We start from the raw sequence: 18,872 nt of genomic DNA, 5'->3' as shown, positions 1-18,872 counted from the left end.
CATAAGGCTTAAGCCCATGTTTCTTTTTACAGGTGATGGGATTCCAAGGTGACTTCTAATTTCTTTATATTTTATAGCAGGGCAAACTGAATTCCTATCATCCACAAGTTTGAATTATGTCTCAAAGAGCCATGAGACATAAGTAACATCACTAAGCTTGGAATATAGACAATGACACCACAACAGCTTGTAGGAATAGATTTTACAGTTTAATTTTTACAATCAAAAGGTTATTTCCATCAAATGATGTAATTACTTGGTGTCGTCTAATAAAATTAAATTTAACAGTTGGCTCTTCCACAAAAAACACATTTTAATAAGTAGGTGTCTTAACCTTAAGGATATTGTTGGACATCACTTGCATTGCTTTTCTCACTGATGTAGAATAGGCTGTGCACTCGTTTTTATAATAAACATAAGGCACACAGAAATCAGCATCAGTCTGCCAAGTATTGTTATGTCATCTTTTGCATGAAACCGAATCTGAGCTGAAGTAAATGGCATGCAGTGCTAATATAAGACCCAGATTAAGAAGACAATAAAATAAGAGTGGACAAATAAGATCTTTTTTCTCTACTTTAAGAACAGTTTTAACCTAAACATTAAAATGCTACACTTGGACAGAGAAAAAAGATGAACTTTGTTTAGCCACAGACAAATATAGTAGCAGCAGAAAGTGCATCTTTCCCTCCAGATGATTATGTAATCGCCTCTGGCACATTTTAAGAGACTATCAAGCAAACGTATTTTTAAAAGTTCAGTGATGCACTTGAAACTGTAAGGAAAATTGTAATAAACTACATCATCATGCAGAAGAAGTGAGCAATGCAAGCAAAATCGGGCAAAAATAGGTGAATGTTTTGGTCCTTATTTTTTACCTTTTTTTAACCTTGTTTGCTAAACAAACAGGGCATAGATATTTGTAAACATTCACTCCAATTTTAAAATATTACACAGTTCATTACAATTTAATTCACAAAAATGTATGGTCCTTATGGTAAAGTCTAACAGTGTCTGGACCAGACATTGTAGATCAGCCTACATGCCCTCTGCCTTGTATAGAAAACCTTTAGCAGCTGCTCAGATTATTATGTTCTATTGATATAGCACCAACACACAGTGCTTTACTGAGATTATGCATCATTGATATCAGACCCAAGTTGAGTTTACTATCTAAGGTCATTATCACATTCTCACACATAGGGCCAAATTAAATTCAGTGAGAAAAAGGTTTATCATGAAAAAACTCATGGACGCAATTCAATTTGAGATGCAAATCAATTCAGAAAAACATCTCACGGTTTATGAAAAAATTGGAACTGAATTAGGTGAAAAGTTTTTTCTCCTCAAATTGAATCTTATTCATGAGAAAGCTTTTTCTGAACTGAATCTGGCCAATACTATGGTCAATATCATATAATATTTAGCAGGAGCCAATTAACCTTCTTGAATGTTACTTGGAGAGTGGGAGGAAACCAGGGTACCTGGAGGAAACCGACCCACAGACATAGAGAGAATATATACATTTCTTGCAGACAGTAGCCTAGCTGTAAACAAACCAAGAACCCCAGAACAGTGCCCTACTTTGCTGCTCACAAGCTGAATGTAATGCAGCTGTAAGGAACCACGTTGCACGAAGTCACAGCCATCAGGAGCAGGGATAAACATATTTTGGATCTCGTAATCTTTTGCCTTTGAGAAGTAAATTGAAATTTGAAAATTATATGGTACCAGTGTCGGACTGGCCCACTGGGATACCACGAAAACGTCCGGTGGGCCCTTTTGCTTCTAATCATTTGGCCTATTTCATGGTCCTTGCCTAAATCTTTAAGAGGCTTAATAATGGAAGAATTGAGTATAGTATGTAGAGATAAAAGACTAGGAGAATAAAGAGGTTGAGTGAGGAGAGGGGGAATAATAGTTTGGAAAGTGGGCCCGTGGTCTAAGGTTTTCTGGTGGGCCCCTGGCATCCCAGTCCGACTGGTATGGTACTGTTCAATAAGCTGGTTCTAAGATGACAATGCTCTATGATGCTCTATGAGATCCACTAAACTAGATTGGCAGATGAATGAGTAGCACTGGGGCTGGTTTGGTCAAAAATGAGGGGATCTAAACTGGATATGTTTGGTACACAATTTGAATGACATGGACCTGTGCGGTTACAATACCATACTTAATACATAGCCATCAGAATATCCACCCTGCCATATGTCCAATTTTGAATGGATACTGAACAGAAAAATCATATTGCTTTGGTCCCATACATTGATAAATTGAACGTCAGTAGGCCAGTTTGGTCAAGAAGGGAAAAACGACTAATGATGTTACAAGCATTCTCCCATCTTTTTGTGATAATTTCAAGAGATATTTTATTTTATAAGTCATAGTAAGCAGTATACAATCTTCCACTCATAAGTAAATAGATTATTAGAAGTAAAATAATATCTGTTTTACTAAAAAGCTAATTTGTGTACTTCCCTTATGACAAATATAGTTATAATTAATTTTAAAAAGAAATAAAAACAAATACTTTTTGTGCTGGGGAACTAGAACCCTACATTTGGCAAATTAGTCTGATCTCTCTTTCAGACTGTCAGGTAAGAAGTTAGTGGTTTTGCATTACCCAACTTTCAGTGAAATAAATGAGAGCTGAAGGGTACTGTTTAGTGAATCTGTGCATAGTTATCTGGGAACTGTAACAGACCTTTTTAACTGTGCTGTAAAACAGACAACTGGAAATAGGATCTTGGAATAACAGTGTGGCACACAGAATCTTCAGGGCAAAACCAGCAATATGTTTTCAATTAAACTTGAGTTTATAATGAAGGGCGATGTTTAAATAATTGCAACAATTATGTCTTGTCTGGAAAAAGGTACTGAGAGTTCTAAACAATCGGAGGCCTACACTGTTTTCAAAAACAATTCGTTCATTTTATAATGGGTAGTTTGCTCTGCTATTTTGCAGACTTATGCACATAGAGTTCAGAGTCAAAGTAACAGCAATTTCCTGCATTTATTGTAAACGGTAACTTTTGTCTTAATGAAAACAAAGCAGCCTACCAATCAGATATTACAAAAGCTCATATATCAACCTATATATCACAATTCTGTTAATCTTCCCGGGATGTGAATGACTGTAGATGTGCAGTGTTGCTATTTAATCCAATAATAATTACATTTTCACTGTGTATTTTCAGATAACCAGAACAAAGCTGGACACAACGGATTTGGGCTATGATTTATGATCATATTGCATAAATAATCAGACATAGGACAGTCAAAGAAGGACATAGTACAACAAAAAAATAGTCTCTTCATCTAAACATGGCAAACAGTACTGTGCTACTATATTGCTTGCAAGTTTTGTGGTATTCTCAGATAGAATTTATGCCCAGTAAATGATGCAGTTCTGTAGTTCATAGAGGATGTCAAAGCAGAGGCAAACTCTAATTAACCCTCGATATTCGACCGTTGAAGTAAAATCCTTCGATCAAAGTCGAAGGATTTACCGCATTTCCTGTTATCGAACGATTCTAAGGATTTTAATCCATCGATCAAACGATTTTCCTTCGATCCCAAATTGGCTACAAAGCCTATGGGGACTTCCCCATAGGCTAACATTGATGCTCGGTAGGTTTTAGGTGGCGAAGTAGATGGTCGAAGTTTTTTTTAAAGAGACAGTACTTCGACTATCAAATGGTCGAATAGTCAAACGATTTTTAGTTCGATTCGAAGTCGAAGGTCGAAGTAGCCAAAAAAATACTTCGAAATTTGAAGTATTTTTTATTCTAATCCTTCACTCGAGTTAAGTAAATGTGCCCCATAAAGTGTAATGTTATTAAAGGTTATGTGCACACAATAAGCTGTGCTCTTGTACTTGTATGTATATATGTATTTTATTTATTTGTTTATTTTTCAACCCTGCCAAAAAAACTAAATACTTAAGGGCAAATTTATTAAAGGGATGCTGTCATGGGAAAACGTGTTTTCTTTCAAAACACGTCAGTTAATAGTGCTACTCCAGCAGACTTCTGCACTGAAATCCAATTCTCAAAGGAGCAAACAGATTTTTTTATATTCAATTTTGAAATCTGACATGGGGCTAGACATATTGTCAGTTTCCCAGCTGCCCCCAGTGATGTGACTTGTGCCTGCACTTTAGGATGGAACTACTTTCTGACAGGTTGTTATCTCTCCTACTTAATGTAACTGAAGGAGTCTCAATGGGCCTTTTACTATTGAGTGTTTTTCTTAGAACTACCAGGGAGGTGTTATCTTGTGTTAGGGAGCTGCTATCTGGTTACCTTCCCATTGTTCTTTTGTTAGGCTGCTGGTGAAGGGAGGGGGTGATATCACTCCAACTTGCAGTACAGCAGTGAAGACTAGAGTGACTAAAGTTTATCAGCGCACAAGTCACATGACTGAGGGCAGCTGGGAAACTGACAGTATGTCTAGCCCCATGTCAGATTTCAAAACTGAATATAAATTTGTTTGCTCTTTTGAAAAATGGATTTCAGTGCAGAATTCTGCTGGAGCAGCACTATTAACTGATGCATTTTTAAAAAAACATGTTTTCCCATGACATTATCCCTTTAAGGGTTGAATTAAAAATAAGAATTCGAATTTTCAAATTTTTTTATTGTCTATACTGTTAAATTCGACTGGTGAATTATCCAAATTCTATTAAATTTTTTTAAAAAATTCTAATTCGATTTCCCTTTCCTCTTTCACCCCTCAACTACTCTATTTATATTATTACATTAAAGAACAAGATGATTTGTGCTTTAATGTACAATAAATATAATTGCCTGGTTGTGGCCAATTATTGCCAGTCACATCTACAGATACTATGCTGTCATACTCATTGGTTAATATACTTTCTAAGATTAGCCAGTGATAAAATACTGTATTAACTTGTAATTCACCAATACTTTATAATCACTGAAACTCCTTACATGACTCAGGTAGTATTTCGACCAACATTTTGGAAGAAAAAAAGATTTTAAATATAGGAAAACAATACTCAGCAAAATGAAGATTTTCTGATTATATTTTGAGATGTAGTAATATTTTACAAATGTCCCTTGGTGCAATAGAAAATAGGCACCGTGTTTCATACATAAACCCATTAATTATTACGAAATACACTTTGACATTGTAAACGTTTTTCTCAATTTGTAGCTGCTCCCAAGAACTTTCCACTTTTGAGGTACTTGCTTTATACAAAACATTCCATTCACGTGGTCTTCTGACAGAACTCTGAAAGACTGTGGTTTAGTGTGACATATGTATTCACACAAGCAGATGTTTTAACTTATTTACTTATTTTTGTTTGCTATTTACCCCCTTCTCTCTCCAGGGTGACATCAGTGCTGGGTACTCTTAACTGAGCCCTGACGCGCTATATATATATATATATATATATATATATATATATATATATATATATATATATATATATATATATATATATATATATATATATATGTTCATAAAACATTTTAGGTGTTAAAGTTCCAAAGAACAAATCATATGGTACCTGTAACATGATGACCACATGGAGAGCCAGCAATTACATCACTCTTTGGCAGAATGTGGAGAAACAAAATTGTAAGATAAAAGGGATTTGGATATTTTAACTAAGCTAGAATAAATAAGTGAAATATAAGTAAACCAAAAACACAATTTATGTTAGACTGTATTAAAGGTTCAGAAATGTTAATTTATATTCTCAAAGAGATTCAACATAGAAGAAATCAATTTGTTAAAATCAAATTCAGCATGTGTCTCATTGTTGAAGCCTTTGTCTGCACTGGAAAGAGATACTCACACTATGTACAAAGGGCTTTAATATAGCACACGAGTAGATAAGCACTACTAAGTGTAACTTGTTAAAAAAAAAACAGGACCACACTGGGCAATCTGGTCACATTGTGATGCATGCCTTAGTTGAATACATGAAATCAATTTATACAGAAGCAAATAGAAGAAATAATTTCACGAAAGAGCTTCATACATGTTAAACATTTTGAAAGAATTGTTTTTCGAAGGTGCACAGTTTTGTGCCACCAAGTCTATGGCTGTCCAACAAGAGGTCAAGGGGATTAATGTAGCCATCCAAGTATAATATATGGTTTAGAATAGTGAGTAACTTCTCTATATTTTATATATGACTTCATCAAATTATGTAGCCTGATAGCATGTCAGTATATGCTGTCAGCATTGCAATAGTTGGACTGGGTTTGCCTCAACAACACTGCAGGAACCTTTCTGCAAAATATCCACTGGCAGAAATGAATATAAATCATATCAGACAGTATGTGCTTGCTGCTTTTAGCTTGCAGAGGACAAGATATTTCAACGTACACCAAATTTCCAGCTGCTTTTTTCTTCCAGATTAGGTGCCAGGGTGCCTTTAGATTGGATGTCTATTGTTATTTCTGTGCAATCCTCTTATACTTGACATGAAATTTTAGCTACATAGCAAATCCTTCACCCATAAGCTTCACAGATCCTATGTGAACATATATGATTCATAATATTGCAGTCTTTAGAACCTCGAAGATCTAGTGTACCCGTGGCCATTGAACAGGTTGCTCCCCGCATAATGTGGGGGTCATTTTTGTGCAGTTATGGGAAGCTGTGATCTTGTTACTTCCCACTGCAGTCAAAAGCATGTGGATAATCTCAGCAACTGACATTTGCAATACAAATGTCCATAGCACTAATTGTTTAGATAAGAAACGTGAGAAACAGAAAGTAAACCAAAACCACAGCAATTTTGAAACAACATTTTATGAAAACTAGATATTTAAAACAACTGAAAACTGCAAAAAATGTAAAATGGAATCTGAAAACAGCCCAGGTCCTCCTTAAAGTACAAAATGCTAATTTTTCATCTAATATAAGACAGAGATGTCATGTTGAGCCTTAGACAGTAAGGAAGTAATTATACATTTTAATATTTTATATTATTCCGAAGGTCCCATGTTTTCCCTTCAGGCTTCCACTTTAATTTTAAAAAGAATAATTGATTCCTTTCCAAAAGATGAATACAGTAAAATTAAAAAATTGTGGATTGTGATATAATGAGGTCCTGACCATTTTGCCAGGGGATATGCAATTTATGCAATTTAAATGACAGAACAGCTCTTCTCTGCATCTGTGTGTTGTAATAATGCAATTGCTTCAGGCGGGGGCAGCAACACCTTCAAGATATGAATCAATTTACAAATGTCTTTCCCCTCTTAACTCATTAAGTGCCAAGGCAGTCCAGGATATTGTGGGGTGACTGTAATATAAAAAAGATGCTACTGTAAAGTTAATTTTGCTTTTTTCATGCAGGTTTTTTTTCAGTTGTTTACATCGAACACTAAAAACTCTAAATGTAGACCCAAGTTTTTTTCCCCATAAAAATCTGCTTGGAGCATGGTTGATGTTTAAACTGCCATGTGTGTAGCAATCATAATGCAAACTGCCTGGGGTTCTCGTTGACCCACAAGTTCTGTTTTGTGGTCAAAGTGATCCTTGCAACATGGTCTTCTGATCAGGTATTACAACCTCATTTTCACATGTCGGACAACAATTACAGCCAGCTTATTTATGCAAAATTGCCATTTCCAACCATAGGATAATGAGAAGTAGGAAGAACCTGATGGTTTTGTCTCTTTTTTCTTGGCTTGGGACAGATGTGCAACATTCATGTGGTTTAAAAATGTTATCCAAAGCCCCTATGAGACCATATATACAAGAATGTACTAACTGAGACACATGTTAGTGATTCAGAGTAACTGAATCACTAAGACATTTTCTACTGTTGCCACAAAGACTCTAAGCTACCTTTCCTGCCATAACATCAGGTCTGATTGTCAGACAAATTATGAGCAGCAAGAAAATACATTTTTTTGCATCTAAAGGTCTATAACTAACTTCTCTTATTCACTCCCATCAGAGCTGCATTATTCAGAAACAAGCTAATTATATGGAGTCACATTTGTTCTTATTATAATACAAACACAAATCGAAATATTTTTTACACCAGTAGAATAACGTTAAGGATATTTTATTGGTTAAAACAAAGGTTTTTATAAGCCACAGAGATTCTGATAAATGATTTACAATCAACAACTGCTAACCTGTGGCACTGTAACTACTGTGAAACTATGACTCTTTGAGTTTGTTTGTTTTTAGAGGATGCTGGGAGATATACTACTGTTCTGTCATAGCCTAGACACACATTGGCTGATTGCCTCTGGATATGCTTGCTAGGCTCATCAGCAAAATGAACAGTAGTGTGTGATGAGATCTCAGAGGCAATGGCTAACTGTCTCTAATCCGCTTATCTGTTCTGAATCATTAATTCAATTCATTGGCTGAAAGAGCGATTTACAATGAAAATTGACTGTAAGGGTAGTGGGAGAAAGTTGCAACACCTTTCACATTTGGGTTGGTTCCCCCAGATACTAAAGGGAGGCAGAACAGATTTTCTGTAGGGAGAGAACCTCTGTGATCATTGAGGTGGCACAAAGGTGTTTTCAAAGTACCTGAATCTGAAAAGAATGAATCTGAACAGAAATTACAAGCATATGTCCCCTTTGCTGGTCAGTGTAAAATGGGAAAATGGGAAATAAAGAGTTCCACTACACCGAAGAGAGTGCATTTCCTTTGACGAGTATAAGTTGCATGCCAGCAAGAAGTCTTTGGTAACCATAATTCTTTGCAGTCTATTTTTTAGCTGTTAACTCCAAAAACTAGATTATTTAAACAATAAACATTTTGGCTTTAGTGTTCCCTACCTAACAAGTCTTTATAAAGATTTATACTGTGTTGAAAAGAATAAAAAAAATAAAGCTTTTTATGACTTGTAAAAATTAGACTCTTACTCATTAACACATGTTAATAAACCAATAAACTTGGCTGCACGGTGGATAACTAGCATAGTTTACTTTTATCTTCTATTGGGTGTTTGTATAAACTGCAGTGGAAAAATAAGAAATGAGCCATACTATGAGTATTAGGGATAATTAATACAGTGTTTGCTTAAAGTTATACACACAAGCAAGCACATATTGAAACATCCGATAAAACTTCTGTAAACATTTCTTTTAAGTACAGTTTGATTTAAAATTGTTCTGCAGTTAGACAATGGGAGTGTCATTCACAATATCAGGGGTAGTCAATAAAATGTTTCATTTAGTGAGTGTATGGTTGAGATTAGAAGTTAATTATCAGACAAGGCATAAAAATGTACGGCAGAACTACACCTTTCAGCATTCTCTTTGTAAATTATTCTAATAGTCTCCAATAACTAGCAGAGCAAATTCTCGCTAAAAACTTGTGGCGATATTGCCTGTTTACTAAAAGATGAGTGACACACTTCGCTAGCGAATTACCCTGCTGCTGGAAAACTTTCGCTGCATTTCTCCAGGCGAATTTTCGCTGAGGCAAACGATCGTAAATCCGCTAATCTATCACCAGGTTCTGACTGGCAAAATAATACAATGAAGCTAAATCCTCAACATTATTATATCAGTGACATCATATCCTGTATTCCAAAAAAAGTCATAAGCAAAAGTAAAAAAGCTGGCCTTTTTTCATATTTAAAGTGGGATTATGTTTGTAACTGTTAAAAATAACATGTTTACACTTTTTTAAACATTGGAACCTCATGCCACATTTGTTTTAGGGTGAGCTCATGGCCTAGGACAATAGAGGATCTCTGTCTTCATTTTGCTTCCTTGGACATTTTTAATAAAAAGTGTCCACTTCCAGCAATTTCACCAACATCACTTATAAATACATACATATGTCCTTTATATACTGTACACATTGAATTTAAATTTACGTTACGTAGTTTCGCTAGGAAGAACAATTTTCGCACCAACGAATCATCGCTGATGAAAGTAGCCCAATGTTCTCTTACTGATACATAATTGCGTATTTTGATGAATACGCATATTCATCACAAAATAACGTCTGATGTAGCTGTCTGAAGTCTGGGGGAGACTTCCAAAGTGAAAATTTGCACGTAAGTAAATGTACCCCTGTGACTAAGTCCACACTTTCCCCTAAGATTCACAACATCATAACTGAAAAATATAAAAAAAAACAATACTTTTCCATAAAAAGCTCCAGTATTACTCACTACAGACATGGGATCTTTGGGTTTTCCAGATAAGGGGTCTTTCAGTAATTTTGATCACCATGCCTGGTGTGCCACAATCTTATGACAGTTTAGTCCACATTAAGTCAAGTGTAGTGTATTATTAAAGAGAAAAAAGGAAATCAGTCTAAAAATTAGAATTATTTGCTTAAATAGGGCTTCACTGTTACTGGCATTACTGTATTTCAGAACTATATGTACTGTATACCAGGTTTCCAGATAAATTAACTCACATCTATATTAGCCCACATTGTCTGCTGCCGATTTGGGAGCTACGGATTAAACATCAACAGTAAGAATATTATTGTCAAAGTCTACAGATTAAATAACACTAAAATGATAAATATAAGAAATGCAGCACATTGTGTTAAAAAAAGCGCAATGAAACTTGATTGCAGTAATACAGCTATAAATGTACAGGAGTACAAACAGGCAGGAAATAATGGAATCAATTAGCTAATGCATTTATGTGTACTCTAACCAGCATGTCAAACACACAAAACACCCTTATGTAAGACCCCTAAAATAGAATCATGTGTTTCGGTGAGCTCAAACCTGCATCTAAAACATGCATCAAACACACACACAAAACACCTGTGTGTAAGACCAAGTTATATTGCATCCTCTGCATTTACATACACAGCATATAAAAGGTGTACGTCACAAAATCAGTATGAAAACAATGTAAGGCTAAAGGTACACATAAACTAAAAAGCAGAGGCATATAAAACAGTAAAACAAAAAGACAGCCTTGGATACAAAGGTCAAGGTAGAAATCAATGCAGTAATTTATTTAAGTTTCCATTGCCTTTATTTGCTATTTTGCAGATTAAGATATACAGAGAAGGAGAGAAAAAAAAAGTCATATTCATTTGCAAAAGCATTTTATATAAATATATTTTTTTTCAGGAAAAGGTAGTGAAAACACTTGCACTGAATTATGAATGTATACTTTAAAGCAAATTCTTCCTAAAGCATTGTCTTTCTTTAGACAGAGCTTACATAGCTTCACTGTTGCTTTCCTATTCCAAGGTTGTAAGTAGGAGACTTTATGTCATATCTTCCCATGGATCGGATATCTGCTGCAGTGCAAACAACTTATACTAACTCCATTCTGCCTTGAATGGAAGGGCTTTTGTAAGGCATGCATTAACTCTTTCACACGAAAAGGCAGTGAGTTCATTGCAGAAACATAGTACATCAAAGCATCAATCAGCTAGAGTTTTGTACACTAGCTCTTATACGTTATGGCTTCAGCTGTGAATTCCAATAATATAATAATGTCCAAACTTACCAGGCACACACAAGAGATACAAGGATTATCAGTGATAAATGGAATTTGTAGGGCTTCTCCCTCATTTTCGCATTTGGCGATCGATCCTTGGAGAATAACAGAAAGACAACAAATTACACAAAGACCAGTAAAGTATTCAAGCTGAGACAGTACCCATGGTGGATACAATTCTCAGCAGAAAGGATAGCAATAATTGAAATGCATTTATACACCCACTGGCAATGCAGAGGTTAAAAGTAGTTCTTCTTTATACCACAGACTTATGCAGGTTGGAGAGAACCTGTTAGTATACAGCACAACTTTTACAATATCAGTAAAGAATGTGTATGGGGAAATAATAGGCATCTATCTCCTAGTCAGACAGCAAGAAAGAGTTTTCTTATCACTTTTGTAGCATTATGTATGTAATGCCTAAAATGAACTGAGACAGTTTAGCATAAATTAGTAATTGAGCTGTAAACTTCTGTACCAAAATATTTGAATCTACTATTACATGCCCCAAACATATCTATTTTAGCAGGATGTCTACACGGCATCTGGTGCTCAGAGACACATCTTTAATAACTGTGCCAAGCTGACTGATCTATGGTAGCTTTCAATTAGTTAACAAAACACATCCTGTCTAGAAAAAAAAGTGTGTGTAGTTATGACATGCTTCTTTTTGTTGTGTTTCTTTTTTAGGCACAGTGAAGTTTTTAGAAGAAGACAGGGCTCTCAGGACACTGGCTCTGAACCTGAAACGTTTCATGATCAATGACCAGTTTGCACTCCATCAAGAGCTCTTTAGCTCTCCTGACCTTGCCTATGATCAACTTAGTGTTATCTCACTCTGCAATCGCATTTTGAAACTCAGCACTACTTACTTAGCTTAAACGTAGGTTTTCTTTCTTTTTCTTGTGCACCAAGTGCCACAGGAATAATGTCCTTCAAAAAGAACTTAATTCTGCAACTGCCTGATACCCAAACCCATCATGTATGGAATATACATAAATGGGAAAGACTGATAAGAGCATTAGTGCAAAGATATCTAATTCTCCAAGCATGTGGTATGGCAATATGCAGGGTTATGATCAAAACAAATACCAGTCCTGCTTTATACTGGTACTTTAAAATCGTAAACACAATGGCATATAGGTAAATTCGGTACATTACTCTACAGTACATGCATATAATACAAAATACATAAATAATACATAAATATGCCCCTAATGCAAAGCTTTTACCTGTCAAGAATGAGGATGCCAGAGACATCTGAGCAAGAGCAGAGAGCACAAGAATCCAGCCAGTAAATGTGATGAGAATTTCAGAAAAGTTGAGACTCATTTGCAACAGGCACTTGCCAGTGGATGGGCAGCTGTGCATGGTCCTATAGCATCCAGGCTGTAGCAGGTTTAGATTGAGGAATCAAAAACAGAGCAGGCTGCGAGTCACCTAAAGCTGACTAGAATGATTACTGCTGGGGCTGAGGACAAGGGGGGGGGGGGTTGATAAGAGTAGAGGACAGTCTCTGTGCTGGTGCTGCTGTTGGACAGACTGCTGCTACTATTACACTTTGGGCTGGCTTCCGTTTCCTATATTTTCTTCCCCTGTACCCCTCCTCCAGTGATTTAACCCAACACACAAATGTGCCTTAATCATCCCGATTGTGAATCCAGTGAGCCTGCTGCTGGTGTCTGGGTGTGTGCAGACAGCCAGCGATGATTTGCCCTGATCTTATCATGGGAGGGGAGGTCACTGATCCTAGATAAAAGACAGAGAGTGGCACCTCAACTGATCTCACACTTGCACTATAGCCCTAGGTGCCTGCATGGGCGTCCGCAGGAAATTTTTCAGGGTAAGGGGTGGGGGGAATCATTAACCAAAAGCAAATTGTTTTCCTAGACTAAGCCTGTATACAATAATTAACTGTTATGGTACGCCATATTTGAGAGATGATTTGTAAGAAATCAATTTCTTGTTAAAACCCAGCAAGCAGTACACAGTTTCAATAATTATCTAACTGGGGGTGCTCTTTGGGTAGAGTATGTAAATTAAAACAACGTGTTTCAGTATACATAACACAGTGAGTGATATCATTTGGGAAGAAAGGCTCTATCCATATGCCACAGTTCTGTTATTCGTGGGTGCCCAAGTTCAAGACCTATATCATATCCTTATGGATGCTGAGCCAGCATCTACAAAATCAGAAGAACTAAATACAAATAATTGATGAGAGAAAAGCCTTTAGAAACCTCCCTCGTTGTGTTTAGGCAGCAGGGGAAAACATTCTACAGATTTCAATTCTTCAGATGCAGGAGAAAATGAAATAGTTCAACTTTCAGTAGAAAACAGTGACATCTCAAAAGCAAGTATGGTCCTGTATACTACTCATGAATACATAAATATATTTCAGTAAGCTAGAATACCAATATCTCATCTCTGTGGCCACAACAAACCTTTGGTAGCCACACTAACTATAAAGGGCATGCTAGTGCAGCCACAATAAAGTTCAGGCTTCTGCATGATCAATTTAAAGATACCCTACATAATTATAAGCATTTAATTAGAAATAAATATATATTGCACCTACAAAAAGCAAAAATAATCACATTACATTCCCTGTACTTTAGCATACTTGACAAGGTACACAGCATAGTAAAAGGGCCCAAGAATTAGCTGAGCTACAGCTTCCAGAAGGGAAAGACTTCCAGTGGAAGCAGGCAGGACTTCCAGATCCACAGAAAGCTGAATAAATGAGATTATTTGCACGCAGCCCAACTGTACCACGGTACACATTGCAGCCAGAGGGTTCCTAAGTCAGTATAAATACATTATGCCACTTAAAAAATAAGACCTTAAAGGCCCACCTGCATCCCTTAGGCTACCGCTGAACTACAACAATCAAAACTATCCTTTGCAAGAAAAAGGGCTTTTTTAAAATAACACATAAAAGTCCTTCTTTCATCACCTGATATTAATCTCTTTTAAAAGCATTTAACCAGAAGCAAACAGTCACTTATGTTGCTATCCCAGCTGTAACTTATATAGTATATAAGTCAAAAGACTCCACTACATGTGTTATATGAAAAGGTGCATGTAATAGTCACTATTTTATATTCAGTCTTATTGGTAACTTTAGAAGCAGGACTTCTGACTTCATGGGAAATGATATACAAATAATACAGTCTACCTTCTACTAACAGAATAAAGAGCAACCAAGACTGGGAATTGGTGGGTTCCCTTGACATTGCAACCACAAACATTCACACTCAAAAAGTTTTGCAGACTGCACACCAATTCACACAATCACACACACAGAAACAAAAAAGATTTAGCACAAACATTTTCTAACACTCTCTCTTGCACTCAGCATCCTGTATCCAGTATCTGGATGAAAAGAAACAATGTAACAAGTATCAAGCTGTTATAGAGATCCTGAAATGTTATCAAGAGAAAATGAGAGAATCAGCAACTGCTCAACTTCTCAAATACCATTATGGGGACCTGGGGCCCTTGCTCTTGTCCTGCTTGAGAAGAGAAACCAGGGGGTACGTCACCCCCACCTTGCCCCCTGTCCCTCTGGATGCCTATAGTGTCACAGGGACATTTGCTTTAAAAACATATTTATTTGTTTAACTGCCAGAAAGTATCATTACACACAAACCCGTTTCTGATTCTCTGTATGGGATGTACAGAAACATGCAAATCCCCATGAGAGAAGAGCAGTAGCACAGAGTTGTCTATTGTCCACATGGCCAAATAAAGCAAGATCATCATCATAAGGACCAGTCAGAATAAAAAAAAAACATGTTTAAATGAGCCAAATGGCTCATTAAAAGAGTATATTCAGTACATTACATAAAAACATATATTCAATGTCTGCCACTATTAATACCCCCCTAAAACAAATCCTTTACCTGTCAAGAATGAGGATGCCAGAGACATTTGAACCAGAGAAGAGAGAACAAGAATCCAGCCAGTAAATGTGATGGAAATTCCAGGAAAGGTGAGGCACATTGGCAGCAGGCACTTGCCAGTGGAGAAGCAGCTGTGCATGGTCCTATAGCATCCAGACTGTTGCAGGTTTTAGAGTGAGGAGTCAAGAACAGAGAGCAGGCTGCGATTCACCTAGTGTTAACTAGTATGATTACTGCTGGGGCTGAGGACAAGTAGGGGGGGCTGATCAGAGGAGGGTCCCTGTGCTGGTGCTGCTGTTGGACAGACTGCTGCTACTATTACACTTTTGGTTGGCTTCCGTTTCCTATATTTTCTTCCTCTGTACCCCTCCTCCAGTGTTTTAACCCAACACACAAGCGTGCCTTAATCATCCCGATTCTGATTCCAGTGAGCCTGCTGCTGCTGCTTCTGCTGCTTGTGTCGGGGGTGTGTGCAGACAGCCTGCGTTGATTTTCACTGATCCTATCATGGGAGGGGAGGTCACTGATCTTAGATAAAAGACAGAGAGTGGCACCTCCACTGATCTCACACTAGCACTGTAGCTTAGGAATCCACAGGACATTTTCCATTGTGCAGCAAAGTTATTAACTAAAAGCAAACTATTTTCCTAAGCTATACAATCACTAGATATTAAGTGCTGCTCAAGTAAAGTGTATAAATAAAAAAGAAATGAGTTGTCCTATACATAACACAATAATAGGTGTCATCATTTTGGAAGAAAGGGTTCATCATTATGCCTCAGTCCAGTTATTCCTGGCTGCACAAATTCAAAACCTGTATTAATGTAAGCGCTATGGGTGTAACCAGTGACGTAACTACTATACAACAGAACCTGAGACCATGTGTGTGTGTGTTTGGGGGGGGGGGGCTATAGTTGGTATGGACCCACCCCATACATTAAAACAGAAGCAAACTGTATCTTATGCAGCTATCCAAGCCATGACTGAAATGTACTTTCAGGCATTTTGCCTGCAGGATGTGCAATGTCCCCACTGTGTGTTATTGCCTTAGGAGAACTAAACCCTAAAAATGAATATGGTTAAAAATGCCATATTTTATATAATGAACTTATTGCACCAGCCTAAAGTTCCACCTTCTCAATAGAAGCAATGATCCAGGACTTCAAACTTGTCACAGGGGGTCTCCATATTGGAAAGTGACTATGACGCTCACATGCACAGTGGGCTCTGAGCAGCTGTTGAGAAGCTAAGCTTAGGGGTCATCACAAATTATCCATCAGAAAATTAGGCTGATCTATAATATTAGCTGAAGCTACAAGGCTGATTATTAAATTCTGGTGCTAGTTGCACTGGTTTCTTTGCTGCCATGTAGTAATTATCTATATTAATTACTAATCAGCCTTATATCGTAACATTTATATTGTATGTGTACTGTATATTTTGTCAGTCCCTAAGCTCAGTAAGTAACATCAGCACAGAGCATGTGCAGTGAATCAACAGAAAAGAAGGTGGGGAGCTACTGGGGCATCTTTGGAGACACAGATCTTCCCTGCTAAAGGGCTGTGGTTGCCTTGGGCTGGTACAAAAGCACAAAACATAATGTACAACATTTCTAGCCCACTTCTTTGGTTAAGATTTAATAAACAGTTCAAACTGTTATTTGGGGATTTTCCTTGGTGCAGCAGCCACAGCCATGCTCCACATAATGCACAAAATCGCAGGCACTAATATACACAAACAGAGAGAAAAAAAAGCTAATTTAGCACACTGAATCAGATTGCATATATTTATTTGTATTGTATATTGTACTTATTTACATTTATTATTTTAATGGCCCCCTGATTTTTCTATTAATTTATTTTCCTGCTGTAGAGTGCTTTGCTTTTCATTGCATCCTAACCAGGCAGCAGCTCCAGAAACATTAGCAGACTCGGCAGTTGCTATGATCTCAAACACCAACCATCATGGGGATGTGGGGCTCTTGCTCTTTCCCTGAGGAAAACGGGGACAAGTGGCCTCCTTTGCCTCAACCCCACCCCCATCTCCATATGCCTATGCTAGGGTCTGGCTATAATTCCCACTCCTGGGTGACCGACAGTGATTGACTCAGCACTGCGAACCCCTGGTCCATATGCCAGTTTATGAAACCTATTATCTATTGCAGCTGGTAGTGCTTTCTGTCCTGCATGTTGCCATACTGCCTTGGACTAATGGACTCTGCAATCCTTGCATCACTATGTACTCGGTTTCTTCAACTGCCCCTGATTTACCTTCCTTCTACTCGAACTACAACCCTTTCCTTTTTATTATTCATCCAAAATGTATTCAGTGTATCCCCTTCTCCCTTTGTAGTACTGCCCCAAACCTGCCCCCCGAACTATTCTCAGAATTAGTGCTTTAAGTGTTTTCGTTTTTTCCTCAATGCCAGTATCCTATAACAAACTTTCTGTACTACTAGTGTTTCATTCTCTTAGCTTGCCCCGTGTTTCCTAACCATCTCTCCAACTGACCGGTGTCTGGATCTGATTAGCATGTCCCATGCTGGGATTTCTTCTAACCTTATGTGCCCTTGTGTGTTTCTCACTTGTAGCAATTCTCTTGTAATCACATTCATTTCTCATTGGACTCCTTACCTGTTCCAGTCCTACAGAAAGCTTTTCTCACTCCACTCAATTCTTTCTGCCTCCTAATCCCATGAATCTCTCACAGGGACCCTTTAACTCCAGGTCAGCTCTGGTTAATGTGCCCAAACAGCCTTTGTGACTTCCCATTGCTCAGTCATTCCCTGGCAACTCCCTGTCCTGGTCCAGTATCTCGGACTCCCAGCAGACTCTAACAACTCCCAGCCGACTCTAACAACTCCCAGTACTCTGAGCCAATGAAACCGCTCGTGTACACCTTATTCCTATGCTTGCCTTACTGAATAATGGCTAATAAAGACTCAGAGATGTTTCATTACCAATGAGCAAATGTTTCATTGAAACAGCACGTGAGAGCAAAACTCCAATATCACCAGGACTGATGGGGTTAATTTCAGCTCCATAATTCTGGTGTACTCACTATGGTCTGTATGCTATATCTATGTGTATGCCATGTAATATCACTACAAGCATCAGCATCAAGGGGAAAGGGGGGGCTGTGAAATCTATGAGGGGCCAGAGAGCAGGGGAGGCGCTGGGGACTGTGTAATACGGGCATCCAGAACCCACATAACACCGTGACAGGCGAGTAACCAAGCGATCAGCAGGCAGCGGCGACAGGCTGCTCCTTTCTGTGCTGTGACCTGATCAGGGTCAGATAAAGACAGTGATGAGAGACTAATGCAGACGAGACAGTCTGCTAGGCTGACCCTTTCTCTAGACCTGCCTTGATGTGCTGTGATCCGCCCCCTCCCTTAGGCTGGATCAAGTAAGTGAAATGAACTCATTAGTCCCACGGTTACGCCGAGATGGTTTAGTGAGGACTTCCCACTCATTCATTGACTGGTCTTTCCGCCCTCTGCATGTTGGCGAGACACCAG

At 37.7% G+C, this 18,872-nt stretch overlaps 1 protein-coding gene across 6 annotated transcripts in view; it reads right to left on the bottom strand.

The window, feature by feature from the left end:
• The window catches only part of bmper.L (BMP binding endothelial regulator L homeolog), a 148,675-nt gene extending 132,433 nt beyond the window's left edge, over positions 1 to 16,242 (bottom strand). Inside the window, exons 1-4 of one of the 6 annotated variants that reach the window (XM_018266679.2) lie at positions 15,353 to 16,242; positions 12,991 to 12,995; positions 12,680 to 12,836; positions 11,457 to 11,542 (exon numbers count right to left, since the gene is read on the bottom strand). In XM_018266679.2, the coding sequence (XP_018122168.1) occupies positions 11,457 to 11,542; positions 12,680 to 12,836; positions 12,991 to 12,995; positions 15,353 to 15,491 (387 nt within the window). In that variant the 5' untranslated portion in view covers positions 15,492 to 16,242. 6 annotated transcript variants of the gene reach the window in all.
• Positions 16,243 to 18,872: the final 2,630 nt, after the last annotated feature.

Source organism: Xenopus laevis, chromosome 6L (assembly GCF_017654675.1).
Source record: "Xenopus laevis strain J_2021 chromosome 6L, Xenopus_laevis_v10.1, whole genome shotgun sequence".
Classification (NCBI taxonomy): domain Eukaryota; kingdom Metazoa; phylum Chordata; class Amphibia; order Anura; family Pipidae; genus Xenopus; species Xenopus laevis.
The sequence above is the reverse complement of the archived record's forward strand: the minus strand, read 5'-3'. Positions and strand labels throughout refer to the sequence as shown.